Source organism: Doryrhamphus excisus, chromosome 6 (assembly GCF_030265055.1).
Source record: "Doryrhamphus excisus isolate RoL2022-K1 chromosome 6, RoL_Dexc_1.0, whole genome shotgun sequence".
In the NCBI taxonomy this organism is placed as follows: Eukaryota; Metazoa; Chordata; class Actinopteri; order Syngnathiformes; family Syngnathidae; genus Doryrhamphus; species Doryrhamphus excisus.
This window is the reverse complement of record NC_080471.1, coordinates 7139343-7158903: the sequence shown is the minus strand read 5'-3', so window position 1 is coordinate 7158903 and position 19561 is coordinate 7139343. Positions and strand designations below refer to the sequence as shown.

The 19561-nt window shown below is 39.0% G+C and overlaps 2 protein-coding genes across 8 annotated transcripts in view; both read right to left on the bottom strand.

Annotated features, from left to right (window-relative positions):
* Positions 1-16554, bottom strand: part of LOC131131578 (transcriptional enhancer factor TEF-3-like) — a 51446-nt gene extending 34892 nt beyond the window's left edge. For 2 of the 4 annotated variants that reach the window (XM_058076403.1, XM_058076404.1), the window contains exons 1-2: positions 16321-16554; positions 2999-3349 (exon numbers count right to left, since the gene is read on the bottom strand). In XM_058076403.1, the coding sequence (XP_057932386.1) occupies positions 2999-3005 (7 nt within the window). In that variant the 5' untranslated portion in view covers positions 3006-3349; positions 16321-16554. Of the gene's footprint in view, positions 1-2998; positions 3350-16320 lie in introns of those variants that run through there. The other 2 variants (XM_058076405.1, XM_058076406.1) reach the window with 1 other exon arrangement.
* Positions 16555-17474: 920 nt separating this feature from the next.
* si:dkey-82f1.1 (DENN domain-containing protein 2A) overlaps positions 17475-19561 on the bottom strand; it is a 51916-nt gene continuing 49829 nt past the window's right edge. For all 4 annotated transcript variants that reach the window (XM_058075088.1, XM_058075089.1, XM_058075090.1 and 1 more), the window contains 2 exons: positions 18008-18094; positions 17475-17933 (listed from right to left, as the gene is read on the bottom strand). In XM_058075088.1, the coding sequence (XP_057931071.1) occupies positions 17902-17933; positions 18008-18094 (119 nt within the window). In that variant the 3' untranslated portion in view covers positions 17475-17901. The remainder of the gene's footprint in view (positions 17934-18007; positions 18095-19561) is intronic.

The following is a 19561-nucleotide window of genomic DNA, read 5'->3' as shown; positions in this document are numbered from 1 at the left end:
GGGAAGAATTAAGCCATCGCTTCATCCATGTTTGGTTTGGTCACCCGAGTGACAAGACGCAAACACCGAGGACCTGCTAAGTGGCTTTGATTGGCATTGATGGTCAATGGTCCGAGTTGCTGGCCACTGGTGACCTTGGGGTTGGGTCTGGTGGGGGGGATTGTGATACAATGAACAGAGCTGGGCGGCACGGCGGTCTGGTGGTTAGTGCGCAGACCTCACAGCTAGGAGACCAGGGTTCGGTCCCCGCCCTCGGCCATCTCTGTGTGGAGTTTGCATGTTCTCCCCGTGCATGCGTGGGTTTTCTCCGGGTACTCCGGTTTCCTCCCACATTCCAAAAACATGCTAGGTTAATTGGCCACTCCAAATTGTCCATAGGTATGAATGTGAGTGTGAATGGTTGTTTGTCTATATGTGCCCTGTGATTGGCTGGCGACCAGTCCAGGGTGTACCCCGCCTCTCGCCCGAAGACAGCTGGGATAGGCTCCAGCACCCCCCGCGACCCTCGTGAGGAAAAAGCGGTAGAAAATGAATGAATGAATGAATGAACAGAGCTGCAGGGGCTGCAAAGCGTGGACCATCTGGGCTGCGGTTGGGGAAGAGGGGGGCTGAAGTTGGACCATGCACAGTTTCTTGTTTTAGGTAACCCCACCCACCTCATTATGCAAACGGTTCACCCACTCAGTGCAGCAAGCTTTTGAAGGCAGAGTTGAACCAAAAAAGACAGCTTCAGTTAGAACCAATTGTGGAAAAGCAAAACTCTCAGAAGCTCCAAAACATGTCCGAACCAGTCACAGTGGAAAAGGAGTATATGTGAGCTAAAGTGCTAATATTACATGCTGGGTTGGCCTTTTGGTAGAATAAAAACTAAATGAATAGACTTAAATGGCAGATTGATGGCAGAGCTCAGTGCTTTATTTTAAGACGTTTAGCAAAGCCTGCTTTCTTCAACACCACGTCCCTCCCCTTTTTTATTTTCATTAATTCATTTTCTACCGCTTTTACTCACGAGGGTCGCGGAGGGTGCTGGAGCCTATCCCAGCTGTCTTCGGGCGAGAGGCGGGGTACACCCTGGACTGGTCGCCAGCCAATCACAGGGCACATATAGACAAACAACCATTCACACTCACATTCATACCTATGGACAATTTACAAAAGTGTCATGTTCGTAAGGAAGGTGGAAAATTTCAATTTCAAAAATTAGAGTTTGAGTACCTCTTCTAATCACTTTTGGGACACATATTACTGTTAGAACATGATTGAAACTATAAAATGATGTATATGTTGTATGTACGTGTTTGGAAGAACCCTTCTGGCAGCAAACTGAGACTCGTTCAGAATGATTTTCAAGCAGAGGAGGTGAGGACGAGGTAAAAAGCCCTGAAATAGCACTCATGCACTCCACAGGACAGGTGTGACAGAGTTCTGCCGTGGGGGCCCCGAGGCCATGCAAGACACCACTGTCCACCTTGGTGTTTATTTGTCCGCCCCCCCACCCGCCGAGGCGCTCAAAGGGTAAACGTCTATTCTGGTTTAGGGTTACAGCTGAGCTGCCTTGAACCCCCGGGCTCCCAAGTGCACATGCCATTCCTGGCAGGCCAATGCGCTCCCCAGTGCCCGCCCACAGGGAGAAAGGGGCACTTGTTTTTTTCCTCACCCACGTTTACCCGTACAAACACTCATTTGCATGACACTGAATGAGCTACCTGAGCCCCCCCCCTCAGCGTGATCATATGCTGCTTTTTGGGGGACGTGGGTTAGGTATCAGAGGACAGTCATGACCGCAAAAGGTGGGTAGCACATAGGCACGGTGACAACACAATACAATGACAGAGCGCCTTTCATTGCGCCGATATTTCTATCCGCCGTAGACAATGGACGACACGCTGGTGTCAAAGCCATCAGTTAACCAACATCTTTCATTCAGCTAACAAGGAGGAACGCCAACAGCCTACCTTGTATACATCCATCTATTCATTTTCTACCACTTATCCTCATTGGAGTCCCCACAGGCGTGCTGGAGCCTATCCCAGCTGTCTTCAGGCAAGAGGCGGGGTACACCCTGGACTGGTGGCCAGCCAACTCCAATCTTGTTGTACATCTTGTATAATGACAATAAAAGCCATTCCATTCTAATCACAGGGCACATATAGACAAACAACCATTCACACTCACATTCATACCTATGGACAATTTGGAGTCGCTAATTAACCTAGCATGTTTTTGGAATGTGGGAGGAAACCGGAGTACCCGGAGAAAACCCACGCACGGATGGGGAGAACATGCAAACTCCACACATAGATGCCCCAGCAGGGAATCGAACCCGAGTCTCCTAGCTGTGTGGCCTGCACGCTTACCACTTATCATATTCACACTTCATAAACCTCCATTTTGATGGAATGGAATGGAATTTTGCATGGAAAAACTGCAACTGAAAACTGGAAAAGCTTTGGCCGACTTGTAGCATTTCGTTTTGGGGCCGAGTGGAAGTGACAGAAAACAGAAGAAAACATCTGATTAAGTATGAATGAAGTTAAGCAGAAGTGCAGATTTATCTATTATGATCCATGAACAGGCGGCGTGGCGGTCGAGTGGTTAGCACACAGACCTCACAGCTAGGAGACCAGGCTTCAATTCCACCCTCGGCCATCTCTGTGTGGAGTTTGCATGTTCTCCCCGTGCATGCGTGGGTTTTCTCCGGGTACTCCGGTTTCCTCCCACATTCCAAAAACATGCTAGGTTGGCCACTCCAAATTGTCCATAGGTATGAATGTGAGTGTGAATGGTTGTTTGTCTATATGTGCCCTGTGATTGGCTGGCCACCAGTCCAGGGTGTACCCCGCCTCTCGCCCAAAGACAGTTGGGATAGGCTCCAGCACCCCTGCGACCCTCGTGAGGAAAAGCGGTAGAAAATGAATGAATCAATGAATGATCCATGAACAGTCATATAAATAAAAGGAAGACAGAGTGGGTGGGTCGGTGGGTGGGCGGGGCGTACCGTACATCTTGCCCTCATCAGAGAGGATGATCTTCCTGCGGCCACAGGGCGGGTAGATGGCCAAGGCCTCCTGGAAGCTCTGCTCGATGTCGGGGCTCCACACGCCCTCCGCATCGTTCTCCAAGGGTTTGTCAAGTGTGTCCCCCAGCTCCTCGCTCCCACCCCTGGGGGAGGGAGCCGGCACCCACTCCGTAGACGTGGTGGGAAGATGGGAAGGAGACCACAGAGCAAGGATGGGGATGTAGATGTAGATGCTTGGGGTGGGGGGCAAAGCCTTTCAGGGGAGGTTGGAGGTGGTGGTGCTCCTGCCTGGCGGGAATCCACCAGTGTGAGGATGTTGGCAATGGACCCCTGCAAATACAAGAAAATAACCATAAATTACCATTTATTTTGAAGATTTGATTCATCGTCCCGTCCGGTTTGTGCCACACGCCAACAAAGTAGGTGTGGCAATGTGCTTCAAAGCTGGTTGCCACCATGCAGACATGTCCGCAGTGTACTGTGGTGGACTTCTTTTCACTGTGGACGTTATTCAACTCCGTAGCTATAGTGGTAGTTGCCCCTCACTGTGTCTGGTTTATACTAGGGGCCGACAATAAATTACTATTGCTTTCTATTGCTTTCAAGAGACTTTAAAAGTAATATATTCTAAAAAAGCAACACAAATTGATCTCTAACCATGTCAAATGATTAGTGCTACACTAAAAGTATTTTTGACCATTTTGTCCAATTTTATTTTGTATATTTGAATGACTTTTTTTGGATCTTTTATTGGATTAGGGCTCCCTTATTTCCAATCTTTTTCCATGTCATATATTTGCTTAATGATTATGATTTATAGCATTTTTTTAAAACAACAAAACTAAAAATAACAATGTACACCAAGTTGATGGAAAAAAAGTTTTAAAATATCAAGTTCATTATGTAGATTTAATTTATATATTTGGTTTGATCTACCTTTTAGTATTATTTCAATCAATTGAGACATCTGTCATCATCATAAATATTTACATTTTCTGTGTATTTTATTTGACGTATTTTGCTTGTTCTCACTGATCTATTTTGTTTGAATTATTACAAAGCAAATTACACCTCAGTCATCATCAAAAACTTTGGAAATATACAATTTATTTATATCACAGACCTATTTATATTTATCCATGTTATGTATTTTATTACCTTTATTAACTACAATTTAAACATCTGTCTATTTGTATTTCTGGTTCCTTGTCATGTTGCACATTTGTGCGGCTACATGGTGGTAGAGGTCAGGTAGAGGTCATGGGGCTCAAGCACACCTGCCCCACGGGCCAATGACAAAAATTGATGTAAGAATTGAGTGGCAAACTAGGAACTATCTATAGGAAGTCACAAAGATAATGTGACATGGGGTTTATGGACTTACTGCTCTGTGTTACATGTAAAAAATACATATTGCAACATAAAGTGTCTCCCAATGTGTCACAAAAGCCTATACTAACCCACAGCTGCTCAAAGCGACATGGATTAGGTTAGCTCAGGTGGGAAAACAAATAAAGGGGGATGTTAGCGTGAAGATGACAGCAGTCTGGAGGGTGACTGGGGTGGCGCTGGAGGGGTCCAAAGTCAATAGATGAGGAGCCACATTAGAGGGGGACCACTAGCCTGACACACATACATGCCAAGAGGACCATAGCAGGATATTAAGGCTGGGGGGTTAACGTCATTACATGATGACTGCAGCTCCATTTGCTGTCATTTTTATCAGTTAAACGTATTCATAATGAATAGTTTAGAATTCCAGATGAACAGCCAGATGCATGAGACTGACATCCTGTTTGCCCCCAACATGATCTTATATAAGAATGAGCCCAAACATTGGTGACACCTCTTCCTGTCATTTGGCGGGTGAGTAAAATGGAAGTGAGCCGAGACGGAAGTGCTTGCTCAAGCTTTGTTGTTGTGTACTTTTCCTGCCTCCAGCATGTCCATTTAGGGCAGGAAAAAGACAGACGGGCCGGGGGTGTCACACATAGGGTTTCCAATCAGATTGGTTTGACTGGGGAAGGGGTAAAAGCAGTCCTGTGAGTGAGTCAAGTGTGTACCACAACCTTTTTCCATACACACACAGTCACACGGACACATCCAATCCAATCCAATCCACTTTATTTATATAGCACATTTTATAAACAGAGTTTCCAAAGTGCTGTACAGACTAGTAAAATAAAAAGTAAACATAAAATACAATAAATAAAAGGTACAAATTTAATTTAATCCAAAACTAAAAGAGTAAAATAGTAAAATAGATATTAAAATATTAAAAACAAGAAGCAAAGCAATAAAAGTATAAAAAAATAAAACCAATTCAAATAAAAGAACTAAAAGACACAGGACCATACGATCACTCCGAGTTAAAACCAAGAGAATAACAGTAGGTTTTAACATTTTCCCCTGGTCTTAAGTCTCGTCTTGGGCACCACAAGTTGGAGCTGGCCCTCGGACCTCAGTGACCGCGCTGGAGAGTAAATTTGGATGAGGTCCGAGATGTATTTGGGGGCCAGCCCATTCAAAGCCTTAAAAACAAACAATAAAACACATGCTACACGGCAGGGTTAGTTTAGTCTTTTTAAAATCAACCCAGTCCTCCGTAAGTGGACCAAAAAGTACACCAATAGGTACAAAATCCAACTGCACTAAATTATCTCGAAATAAATTATCAAATACACATTTTTGACCCGGAATTGCTATAAAATGAATGAACCAATGAATTATGTTCAACATTTAAAGTTAATCAATATAAAAAGGTTTATGTTTTTTAAGTGTGCAGGAATAGTCCGAAGTTTGGGACCCACTGCAATACATCATTGGCCAATTTTGCACCGTATGGAAGCTTGGCTAGATGTAGCTTAGCTAATTTTTCGAATGGGATGTCAGCCTCTGCACACATGTAGCGCTGTGTGCAAATCCCCAACAAACTGCCATGCCTGTGCTTGTGGCTAAGGATGTCGTAGTCTCCAATACAATTGCAATTGCATTACTAATTTAAGATATTTTTCATATTTTATTTTGCATAATTAGACATATGTGGTAAAAAGTGCTCTTATTTTGGAGACAGGAAGTGTGTTGTGTGTGTTGAGTGTCTGGGTGAATAAACACACCTTTACTAGGCATGCAAATGGGCATCGTAAAATGTTTGTTTGCATTAAAAAAGGTAAAAAAAAAAACACACACTGAGAATCACATGTGTAGCCACACTAGCATGCTCTGCTAAACTAAGCTAACCCCGTGAAAAGTTATTTATCAAGTAATTTTTGCCGGTTGTTTCAACGTGTTTATTTCAGAGGAGGGTGGGCTCGTATTTGTGATGATGATGTGACGCTACCATTGAGCGTCTAAAGCAGGGGTCTCAAACTAAATTTCTCTGGGGGGCACTGGAGCTAGGGTCTGGGCAAGGCTGGGCCGCATCAGGTTTTCCAAAAAAAAAAAAAACGCATTTATTAAAAACAGAAAACTATACAAACTTTTTCAGTGCTTTGATTCCGATTTTCTACAAGAAAAGCTCTGATAAAACATTCCACTGTTCTCAAATATCTTAATTTTTATTTTTCTGCACAAAATAAGATGAAAAATAAACAAACAAATCAAGAATAAAGAAAATCAATCAATCAGGAATAAATAAATATAATAATAATAATAATAAAACGGCAAATAATAAAAACTTAAGAAACCACATATAGTTGGTGGGTAGACAAATTATTTTTTTTCAGATTAAAATGAACAAAGCATTATTAGAGCCCTGTAGACATGACAAAACACGACTATAGTCACATTTATACTCTTTTTATTTACAACATATTGCGCAACAGCAGGGTCTTGAGACACATGCTAACTCGCAAACTAGAGAGCTAGCGACCTAAACGGTAGCCTTCAAGTTATTTCCCTTAAACTTAAATAGCCAAAAACTTACCACTTCCACACGGTTGGGGAGGATAACTATTAACAGTTATCTAACCTTTAACATGAACATTAATCAAACGTAATAATTTTTTCTGGGTACATGATACCATACAGCATCCATATCAAACTTGCGCAGGCCGCACTAACATTAAACTTTCATATCAAGGCGGGGGCCTCAAACTAGTGTCCTGCGGGCCACATTTGGCCAAGCTAAGCCATCCAGTGCCAACACCACTTTATTTATTTGTACCCAAATTTCATTTCTGTTAGAGGTTTCTTCCAATGAGGGAGTCTTTCCTCACCTCCATCACCAAAGTGCATGTTGGTTTTCTTCTCCATGTGTGACTTCCTCAGTTATCGTACAATATTACACGTAAAAAATGTTTACCCTTTGGTACGTAAAATCGTTCCTTAATTGGATCTACATTATTTGGTCTGGGGAAAAAACAGTTTTTGTTCATTTGGAATGAATTAACAACAAAAACATAGGTCCAAATGTACAAAAAAGGTATGATCTTCTCTTTTGTAGTAATCGTGTCACATAAGACCATCTCAAATAAACAAATATGACCTACATTGGCAACATTTTCAAGCTGGAGTCAGCTCCGCATTATACAGTCACTACAGGTCACAGTGAGTCTTGTTAAGATAATCAATCAGTCATTAGAGCGCTGGCCCAGTCAAGTCAAACCCAAACACAAAACACCATACCGCATCGCACATCCAACCCCAACGAGGCCCCTCTTGCCTGGATCCGCTCAGCAGGATAATCCACCCAGCTGGTGCTGAGCGGTCAGGGGGGTACAAAGCCCTCAACCACCCTTGAACGTAAACAAAGTCAGGGCAGCAAAAATCTTAAGTTAAAGATCATTAAGTGATTTTTAGGGCTTGTTCGTGGAACCCAGCGTTTTACGATTTCCGCCTACTTGACGCAAGTTGAGTGGGAAATAGGGACGTATCGCTAGCTCAACAGATTTTTCCGGCCTTCAAAACAAAATGACGTTACATTAATAAAGCTATTACAATTATATGTGCAACTACTTCTTCTTTATCCACAATGGTTATGATTGTTGTGATTGTTGGTTATGTTTGTAGCAATGAAAAATTTCCAATTAATTTTTATCAAAAAAATAGGATGGCAGTAAAGCTTTGAGAGGGAGTTTATTTGCATTATATTCATTATTTACCGTAGTTTCCGTAGTCAGTTGCACCAACCAAAAATGGACAATAAAGAAGAAGGCTAAATAGGTGTCTGTTAACGTAACGTGACTAGTTGGTATGTTAACATGATGTATTAGCTAGGGTTGAGCATATGACAATATAAAACTATATAAAATGTCAATTCGGCAGAGTCCAACATTCTAATTAATAGGTCAGAAAAGGGAAAAAAGGGAAAAAAGGCCCGATTGACAGCCCTAATTATTACATGAATATAAATGAAATGAAATATTATGTATCCATCTTCTTCCGCTGTCCCCTGGTGTAACTGGAAGAGGGACCAGGAAGTATGGATTTTCTTACAGTGACTCCTGCGACTGTGATCTGGATTAACCTAAATATGTTTTTCTTTATTTTTTTCAGACAATTATCACCTTTTGCTGCCATCTTTGTTTGGGGTTTGGTAAGGATGCAACATGTGGTATTCAATATCCAATTCTAGCGTATCCAAGATGCTTGCCACATTCAAAAATGATACGAAGAGCTAGTGATTTAGTGTTCCAGGTGAACAGTGAGAAGTGTGTACATGCTCCACTGGTGCACGCTAATCATGTGGGGAATGTAAAAGCACATAAGGCAACAGTATGGGATCAGGCCAACATACGATGGAAAGTCGCATTGAGAGGCGCCGAGAACTGCAGGGATGGTTTGTTGTTTGATGGGGTTTTTGTTGTTTTGCTGACAGAGCATGTTCACGGGGACGCACCACCCCAACCCTCTGAGAGCCTCACATACATACACACCTACTATGGAGGACCAAAACTGCCAAAATAATAAATAAATAAATAAAAGTGGAAATACAAAAAAATAAGGAAAAAAAATCAAAAAAATAACTACAACAAAATTAATATAAATGGAAATAAAAACAAAAATATATAAAGAAATCAATAAATAAAAGCAAAAATAAATACAAAAATAAAAAACAAGATTCAAAAATTAAAAATAAATGTAGAAATAAATACAAAAATAAATATATAAATAGAATTACATATCAATAAATAAATAAAAGCACTCTGCTCTCATATGTATTTATTTCATGCAGCAGACAATGTCAGCTTGAAATGCAGAAGGAAAAACTATTCAAATGAGGGGGCGGTCCTAAGTGTGTCTTGGGTTGAACTGTTCGCCTATTGGTTGATCGACATGTGAGTGCGAAAATCGACTAGGTATGCCTGCAAACGGCCACAGCAAGAGGAAGTTTACAGGGAGAAAAGTATACATTTACCGGGACAATAATGGCGGGGTCCACCAGGAAGTCGGTGTCCGAGCTGGAGATTGCAGCCATATTTACCGCCATTGAGAGTGGTGTGGTGACTTCCTCTTGCTGTGGCTGTTTGCAGGCATGCCTAGTCGATTTTCGCACTCACATGTCGATCAACCAATAGGCGAACAGTTCAACCCAAGACACACTTAGGACCGCCCCCTCATTTGAATAGTTTTTCCTTCTGCATTTCAAGTTGACATTGTCTGCAGCATGAAATAAATATATATATATATATATATATTAGAGCAGAGTGCTTTTATTTATTTATTGATATGTAATTCTATTTATATATTTATTTTTGTATTTATTTCTACATTTATTTTTGTATTTATTTTTAATTTTCGAATCTTGTTTTTTATTTTTGTATTTATTTTTGCTTTTATATTTTATATATTTATTTATTTATTTATTTATTATTTTGGCAGTTTTGGTCCTCCATACCTACAAGAGATTAAATAGACCGCGTTCCTATTAACATGGCATTAAACTTAAAACAATGCCTACAATTAATTGATCAAAAACAAAGCAAGGCTTCCCACTTCCCACATAAGTCCAATTCCAAAGCCGTTCCAGGCATCCAAATATACCATGTGTTACAACCCAAGACAGAGTATAAGAACCAAGGCCACTTTTTGACATTCTCGCCAAAACCCGAATCACAAAAACTGGATTTTTTTGTAAACCAACTGTGTGGTGTTTGCTGTTTTGTCAGCATGTAGCTTCTTTCGGATGAAAAGTCTGCGACAGTTGGAGCCGACAGATTATTAACTGATTAACTGATTATTGATTCAACAAGGTTGCTGGCTAAAGGCCCCGTCCCACTCTGTCCTTCAACAATTCCACCTGCCTCTGTTTATATATTTATGACAATATTAATAATAAATATTAAATAATATTAATAATAAATATTATTATGGCAAATTCAAATGTTTTCGGCCCGTGGCCTGTAAACAGAGTAGCATGAGCCATGATTAAATATCTCTTTTTTTTTTAAAATGCACGCTTAACTCAAGTCAATTCATTGCCAGCCATTTTTCAAAACCACAACCTCGACGATTTTTACAGATTTTTCAACTTTGGCTTATATAATAACTGAACTATCTAAACAACTGCACCACAACATAAACACAAAGAAGGGTTGTTTTGCATCAAAATCATTTACTCACAAATATAACCCCATGAACTATTTCCTATTTGCACATTTGGAACTGAACTGCCAAATTGTCCCTACAATGGGTGACCAGCACGCTACACTCCTTCACGTTCTTCCACTTCCCCCATGCTTTCATGAACCGTATATTTTAACAATTCAAATTCACAAGCCAAAGCTCTTATCAAATGCACTTCTGCCACCTCGTGGCCACTTATAAGGCTTATAATGTATATAAATGTAAAAGACATTATACGTCTTTGGGATTGGGCGTTCAGGTTTATAATAAAGTATAAATACGTCTTTGGTATTGAATGAAAGGAAAGGTGTTTAAAGTCACTCTTAAATGGACAAAAACTTTTGTGGTCAGCCTTACACCAGTTGACGCTAGGCATGACTAATCAACTTACAATCAAACTGTTACGGTTGCTACCGTGCTAGCACCATGGTTGGTTTGGATAGTTTATTTGGATCATTCTTACCTTGAAATATTGTTATTTTGGACTACAATCTAGATCAGGGGTCTCAAACTCGTGGCCCGCAGGCCAAATGAGGCCCGCGAGACGCTAGTTTGAGGCCCCCACCTTGATACCAAAGTTTAATGTTGAAATGACAGCTTAAAGCTGTGTGCACACCGGACACAATTAACATGATTTTGCCCCGCCCATACTGTTACCATACCCTGTTACCCCGCCCTGTTTTGCTTTGGATTAGCAATGAAGCTAAAGGCTTATGACGCTGGGTACAAATAAATGCAGGAAATGATTTGGAATAAAAGGGAAAATACACGTCAAGATAAAGCATCTCATCAAACATGTTGTTAAAGTTACCACGCTGCTCCCAGATGGAACTGAGTACCATGCTAACTTGCTAATTGGGTCAAATTATTAAGTTTCATTAATGTTCATGTTAAAGGTTAAATAACTGTTAATACTGTACATTTCAATCTGAAAAAAATAATTTCTCTACCAACTGTATGTGGTTTCTTACGTTTTTCTTATTTGCTGTTTTATTATTACTTTACTTATTTATTACTGATTGATTGATTTATTGTCTTTATTCTTAATTTGTTTTTTTTTAATCTTATTTTGTGTATAGAAAAATAAAAATTCAGATATTTGAGAACAGTGGAATGTTTTATCAGATATTTTGGTGTGGAAAACCGGAACCAAAGTACTGAAAAAGTGTGGGGTATAGCAGAAGCAAAAGCATTGAAGATAGTTTTTATTATTGATTTTATTTCCAGTTTTTAATAAATGCGTTTTGGGTTTTTTTTTAAAACCTGATGCGGCCCGGCTTCACCCAGAACCTAGCTCTGGTGGCCCCCAGGTAAATTGAGTTTGAGACCCCTGATCTCGATACATCCAAAAGTAAATAAAAGCTCATGGATACTCCCTGAGGGAAAATGTTTGCAATAGTTAGAACAATGCTGGGGGGGAAATATTGTTGTGCATTCTTGAGCTTTTTTGTAAAGTTGAATAAATATACAAATAAATATTGAATTAGTTGTATCAACCAGAAAATTGAGTCAAACACTCCTCTCAAGGCACACACTCCAGTGAAGGGGCGGGGACGAGAGAGGGGGGTCCACAAAGTCTTTGTTGTCCAAGGCTCATATGAGAGGCATTATTCTCCATTCTCATGCGAGCGGAGGAGGAATGCTCGCTATGTGGGATGAGCACAGCGGCTCTGTGGAGAAGACATGTATCCTTGCACACACACACACACACGTGCACAAGAAAAGCCGAGTGCATACATTTACAGTATCATTCATACAGCAAAAAGACAAACATCCAAATTCCTCAGAGAGTTGCAAAGCGAGGCCGTGACAGCTGTGTGTTTTACCGCCCCGCGCCATTACACCTGTTGCCTCATAGCAGCACTCCTGCCGTCCTGTCAGCTGCCCTGCGGGACACCGACACACACACACACACACAGCAAGCTTGAACCCTGACGAACAATAATCTCCAACACTCGGCCTTTCAGATCCAGCAGCTGCGCCAACTGAATTTTCACGGCAAACAATGTTGACAGCGCAACTTGTGCATTTTCGGCTTTTTCATGATATAAAATGTAAAACATTTTCATTCTAGCAGATTTTTGGTGTGTTTTTTTTTATATCTCCCCACACAAAAATACATAATAATAATTTTAATAAATACTTTATAAATGCGTGATATTACATATTTTCACCATTCGCTAGTAGGCTCAAAATATAATAATAATAATACATTTTATTTGTATAGCGCTTTTCAAAAATGGAGAAAAATGGAGTTGAATAAAAACAATTAAACAGAGCAAAAGATACATTAAAATACAACATTCATTCATTTAAACCAGGGGTCTCAAACACGCGGCCCACGGGCCAAATGTGGCCCACAGGACACTAGTTTGAGGCCGCCGCCTTGATATGAAAGTTTAATGTTAGTGCGGCCCGCGTAAGTTTGATATGGATGCTGCATGGTATCATGTACCCAGAAAAAATTATTACGTTTGATTAATGTTCATGTTAAAGGTTAAATAACTGTTAATAGTTATCCTCCCTATCCGTGTGGAAGTGGTAAGTTTTTGGCTATTTAAGTTTAAGGGAAATAACTTGAAGGCTACCGTTTAGGTCGCTCGCTCTCTAGTTTGCGAGTTAGCATGTGTCTCAAGACCCTGCAGTTGCACAATACGTTGTCAATAAAAAGAGTATAAATGTGACTATAGTTGTGTTTTGTCATGTCTACAGGGCTCTAATAATGCTTTGTTCATTTTAATCTGAAAAAAATAATTTGTCTACCCACCAACTATATGTGGTTTCTTAAGTTTTTATTATTTGCCGTTTTATTATTATTATTATTATATTTATTTATTACTGATTGATTGATTTTCTTTATTCTTGATTTGTTTATTTATTTTTCATCTTATTTTGTGTAGGAAAATAAAAAGTAAGATATTTGAGAACAGTGGAATGTTTTATCAGAGCTTTTATTGTAGAAAATTGGAACCAAAGCGAAGTTTCTTAAATTTTTTTGTTTTTAATAAATGTGTTTTGGTTTTTCTTTGGAAAACCTGATGCGGCGCAGTCTCACCCAGACCCAGCTCCAGTGGCCCCCAAGTAAATTGAGTTTGAGACCCCTGCATTAGACGTTACCAATGCTGTAGAAAACACAAAAATGCTAGAGCTACTTACCATTGAGAGACGTCTTGAGAAACTTAGGACTGTCCAGTCTCTACTTCATGATCGGATTTGGGTTCCAACTCATATGGCTGTATGTTAAAATGTGATATTTTTAAAAGATAGAAAGTTGGGTTCACAGCTTCTGGCACAAACCGGAAGTCCTCCAAGCACTCGAACACAGCGGCAAGCCATGGGTGGAATACATTTTAAAAAAAGACCGTTTTCACAGGAAGCACGAAATCCAAAAAATACAGCTGAATAAGTGCAGATTCTGGAAGAACTAGAAAGCTTTCGTGTGGGTTATTGTATGTAGCTGCTCTATAGGAGTCCACAACTCAATAAGGGCGAAAAAATGAGCATAATAAACAGTCAAGTTGCAACAGGACAGACAGGTGAATCCGGCACATGTTTTCCAAAACAAAGTATAGTGTAAAATTTTTAAGATATTTATGTAAATATGTAAATAACAGGTTATACATGTACCTACATTATAAAGCGGAGCGGTGCTCACACAAAGTCAGCTGACTGATGTCATATGACATCTATGAAATGACAGTTATGATGGTGACACACAACCAACACTACCTTTGCAATCGCCGTAATGGGCAACCCTGATATAGCATATATGTCCATTCATATACTGTATTTCTTAACATTGTTTTAAAACCTAATTTCCAAAGAGTGGCGGCTTTTACTGGGCTGTGGCGTCCTACTACGGTCCATTACATGGCGCAGAAAAGCATGTCTTTGAAATGTGGGAGAAAGCTGGAGTACGCACGGGCAGAACATGCAAACGCCACGCAGAGATGCCCAACTGGGAGATCCGCTACTCACCTTGCCCTCCAAAGTACAGTGGGGGCAGCTTATGCTAAACAAGCCCAAACACAATGACAGTCAATCATTGTCCATTTCAGGGTGTGACTGACCAGAACCCCATAAACTGATTCTGACTGTAATATAAGGCCAACTCGCAAACAAAAACAATAAAGTTTTTTTTAATTAATGCAATAATAAAATAATGTACTAAATATGACTATAATTAATCCCAATCAATGCCTTCATTTGACACAACTACTAATAATACTACATTTTGTAACATTTTTTCATTTATTTTAAAACATTTACAAAATTATAAATGGCCCTAATCACTTTCATTTTTAATTTACTCACAATGACTGGAATATTTGAATAATTGAACGGAGCCATTAAAGTTAACAAATTATTGAGACAACCGCTCAACTGCGTCATTTGTGGACTGACAATCCTGGGAATTCTGTTGAGTCTACAAAAACAAAAACGAATAAACAAATAAACTCAACCTAATTAGTTTGCTTGGCTAATATTTGACCATAAACAATGGTTTGATCCCTAGGGAAAGAAAAAAAAAGCCAGGAAGTTGGAATGCTGGAATTTTGCAATGAATAATGTTAAATATTTGAGGAATATTCTAGACATTATATTTTTGACATGTGACACTAAATCATAGTTAAGAACAGCATGCATATTATTATTGAACTAATATATTGTTTTTCTTTATGCAGTGCTGTTAAACTTCATGTTATGTGTCAAAAATTTATAAAGAAGCATTCATAATATGAAGTAAAAGTATGTATGTAAGTATTAATATGCATGTAATAGTATGTATTTTTATGTATCTCCCCTTTTAGTCAACTTTATCGATCAGTCGAACACATCAATTACAAACATGTCCGTGTGTGATAATGTAAGTGTACTTTTGAGGCGGTTCTACCTCCAATTAATGAGCAGTTTAACCTTTGTAGAGATCTTTTTTTTTTTACAACAAACAACTCAAGATAATTACTTTCCTCAGCTAATATTTGATTGTAAAACAATGACATGATTCCCTTGGAAAATGTTTTAAAAAGGAGAGAAAAGAGCTCAAATTGAATCACAGGAATTGAAATGGTTGAGGACTTCTGTAGTCATTTATTTATTTTTTTCTCATTTTATATTCTCATACAATCTGTCCATAATAGATGTTTTATGGTTATTAAACTAATTGGCATTTGTCTTTTTTTCCATAGTCTTATCGCCATTATCTGTTATCCGTCACAAAGTGTATATATTCATTAAATAATTTGCTATTGGTAAACTTGAAAACAAATATCAGGACGCCATCTTGGACGCCATTGTTATTTTCACACAACTTTATTGATCACGCAAGGAACGCGAATAGCAATTATTTCCACTTGTAATAAAGCTGACCAAATGAGTCGTTTCTTCATTTACTTAAGCTAGGAATTGAACATTTCCTCCTTAAAGTTTACAGCAAACAAATAAACCAAACCCAATTACGTTTTTTTGGCTAATCGTTAACCGTAAACTATGACGTGACTCCCTTGGAAAAAGTCCCAAAATCTCCAACTGAATCACAGGAAGTCAAACCTTTGGATGGTAAAAATGTTGGAATTCTGCCTTGAAAATAGGGAATATTTAAGGAATGCTCTCGCCGACTGTGAGTGGGAATCCCTCAAAATGAAAAAACTGACTTCCAAAAGTCTTCCCATCACATCCGAGCAAATATACCCAGGGTGAAGATACGAGTGTGAAAATGAATCGGAGAATCTTACCTGCTGGGAGTCGCAGGTGGAGCAACAGTTGGCTTCCTTTTCTCTTTTGTTCTTGCTTTTGTTGGATTTTTGTTGAATGTACTTTTTGACCCGCAGCTACTCTTCGTTTGAAGCCGGAGGAGGAATGTGTGGAATTAGCCGTGGTATGACATGAAGCAACGAGGAAAAAAGCCGCAGAAAAGCCCAGGCAGGAGGGAAGGGAAGCAGGGGAGGCACAAATGACCGATCACTACGTCATCACGGAGGGGTGAAAGTGAGGAAGGGGGGGGGGGCTAAGTTTATTGTGTCATCAAAAACTATTCAGAATGTTTATTGAAATAGATGTTCATTTTTCTCTTTTCAGTGATGTAAATGTGCATTCAAACCAACTATTTGCCAGCACCTTGTTACACTGCGTTATTGTGTGAATGAGTCATTTTAATAGCTTCTGCAAAAATGTATTAATGTAAATACGTATACGTATGTATATGTAATATGGTGTGCATTTAGCAGAAGATTATATATCGTGTTTTGTATTCATTTATTAGCAATATATGTATTTTGTCATATCTTATATAAGTCTTTGCTTACTTTATATTTTATACCCAAACTCAACTGTTTTATACACCTCCTTTACCTACATGTATAACATTTGTTGCTTGTAACTATTATTTAAATTTTATATTTTTGTATATCTGTCAGTTTTTTACCCCCTTTTGTCTACGTTTTTCTATAGCCAACCTAACTTTACATATATATGTATTTAACATTTGGAATAATTAAATTAATAATTAAATTAATTAATTAATCGGAAGTGGGTTTTTTTTCTTCTTTACATTTTTTTTATCTACTGGAAACTCCTAAGTTTAACATTTGAACCTTATTTGCAAAGTTGCAAAATACTATTGAACTATTCCGCCTCCTGATGGTGATATTACGAATTACATCATGCAATGGTTGTATCTGCAGTCGACAGCTTGTCATACTTATATTCATATTTTGTGGTTGAAAATATAGATGCATTTCAAAATGCAATGTGGATATATTAATTTAATGATTTATTAAACATTACCCTGAGATCATTGAGATGTACAGCAGATTTAAATGACATAATTCATCTTCTAACCCGACTCTCACACAGAGCAGAGAGAACATATGGAAAACACAGACAGGAAGATGATTCCACTGACTTTATTGACTTTATGGAAAGCTACTACCACACAGGACATTCTTCTTCATTTTGGTGCTCATCACACAAATTCACGACTTAGCAGTGGTGCGCTCACAAACAAGCAAAGTTTGTTAAATAAAGCCTATGAACAAACTACAGGAGGTTTCTCTTTGCACTGAAAAAGGAGATTATGTATCTAAAAAAAATAATATAAATTAACTTAAAGCCTCCTGTTGAAGAAGTTGTACTAAGTGTCAAAACTTCTATAGGAAATACTTGGAATGCTTAAGAATGATTTGTTTCCCGGGAATGTGAGAAGAAAGTTGCTGAAGTATTTACACCTCGTTCCAAACGGGAGGTACGCACTCTGAAACTGGAAGATGCCCTAAAAAAAACTACTGGAAGGGTCCTCCAGTACCTCCAGAAAAGGGTCACTTCTTCGAGAGGAATTTCATCTTGTTTCCTTGAAAAAAAATAAAGAAAACATCTTAGTGTGACGTTTAAAACAAAGGCCCTGCTGCCCATACAAAGTCTCACCTAAGCCTTTCAAGAACTTGTTGACCCCTCGCTGTTCGCTGCCAGGAAGCGAGTCCAGATATTCCTGCGCTCTCACCTCAAACAGACCTGGAATAGATCGATTTTAATCCACCTGAGGCTCAGAGCTACACATATTCACATAGAAAGGCATACACAAACAAATAAAATAATGAAACAGCTGAGCCTTCCAAAAAGTGCAGGGGTGCAGCAGAATTGACATGCTAACTTTGTCAACTTGGGAACCTCATTCCATTCTATGAGGCTTCAGAATCAAATGCACAAGCTAACATAAAGTTTGGCCTTGGAATTCTGGTTTAACAAATATTATCATACCAAAGGAGCAGGGATGCAGAGGTATTGATGCTAACTTTGTCAACTCAGGAACCTCATTCCATTCTATGAGGCTTCAAAATCAAATGCACAAGCTAACATAACAAGGTTTGGCCTTGGAATTCAGGTTTAACAAATATTATCATACCAAAGGATGCAGGATGCAGAGGTATTGATGCTAACTTTGACCAGCTAAAGGAACCTCACTCCATTTCACCAGTCAGTGTTGGTATTAGTTTCCATCCATTTTCAAAGGCATCAAGTGTAATCGAATAAGCGAATATACACCCTTCCACTTTCATGAGGAACAGAGCTAACCCTCTTCACACGCACAGGCTAACTGTAACAGAATCAAATAAGTCCACCCATTTTGTTGCAAACTATGGGAGTACCAAGATTGTGGGGATGTAGTATATATTGAAGTGCTCATTTTACTTAAGGAACCTCACTGCATAGTAAAAAAATGTCCTGCTATTTAGTTTTAGAGGGCAGAATTCCACAACATTTGCTCCAAGAAGATCATATATTCATTTTCCAACAGAGGTTCAGAGGTGAACCTTTTTCCATTCAAGCACAAGCTAACCAGCTAACAAGATAAAGTAAGACCAGTCATCTGAATACCGAAAATAAAAAACTAATTTTATTTCCACAGCAGCCTGTTTAAGCGGCAAACTAATTATGCTTATTAATTAATTAGCAAAAATTATATTAAAATACTATAAATACATCAAATATTGCATAATGTATATAACAAAAAGTAAATATAATAGTCAAATAAAATAGTATAAAAATATTTCTATAATAACAAAATATCAAAGTATAAATAGTACACAAATAGTAAAAATACAAAATAGTAAAATGTTTTCACAGGGCACATATAGACAAACAACCATTCACACTCACATTCATACCTATGGACAATTTGGAGTGGCCAATTAACCTAGCATGTTTTTGGAATGTGGGAGGAAACCGGAGTACCCGGAGAAAACCCACGCATGCACAGGGAGAACATGCAAACTCCACACAGAGATGGCCGAGGGTGGAATTGAACCCTGGTCTCCTAGCTGTGAGGTCTGCGCGCTAACCACTCGACCGCCGTGCAGAAGTAAAATATTTTTATAATATAAAAATTCAAATTCCAAAAAGTAAAAGTAGAAATACTAAAGAATTGCACTCTCTGCTGGTCAGTGCTGGTCCTTTACGTTTGCATTGCGAAGATGACCT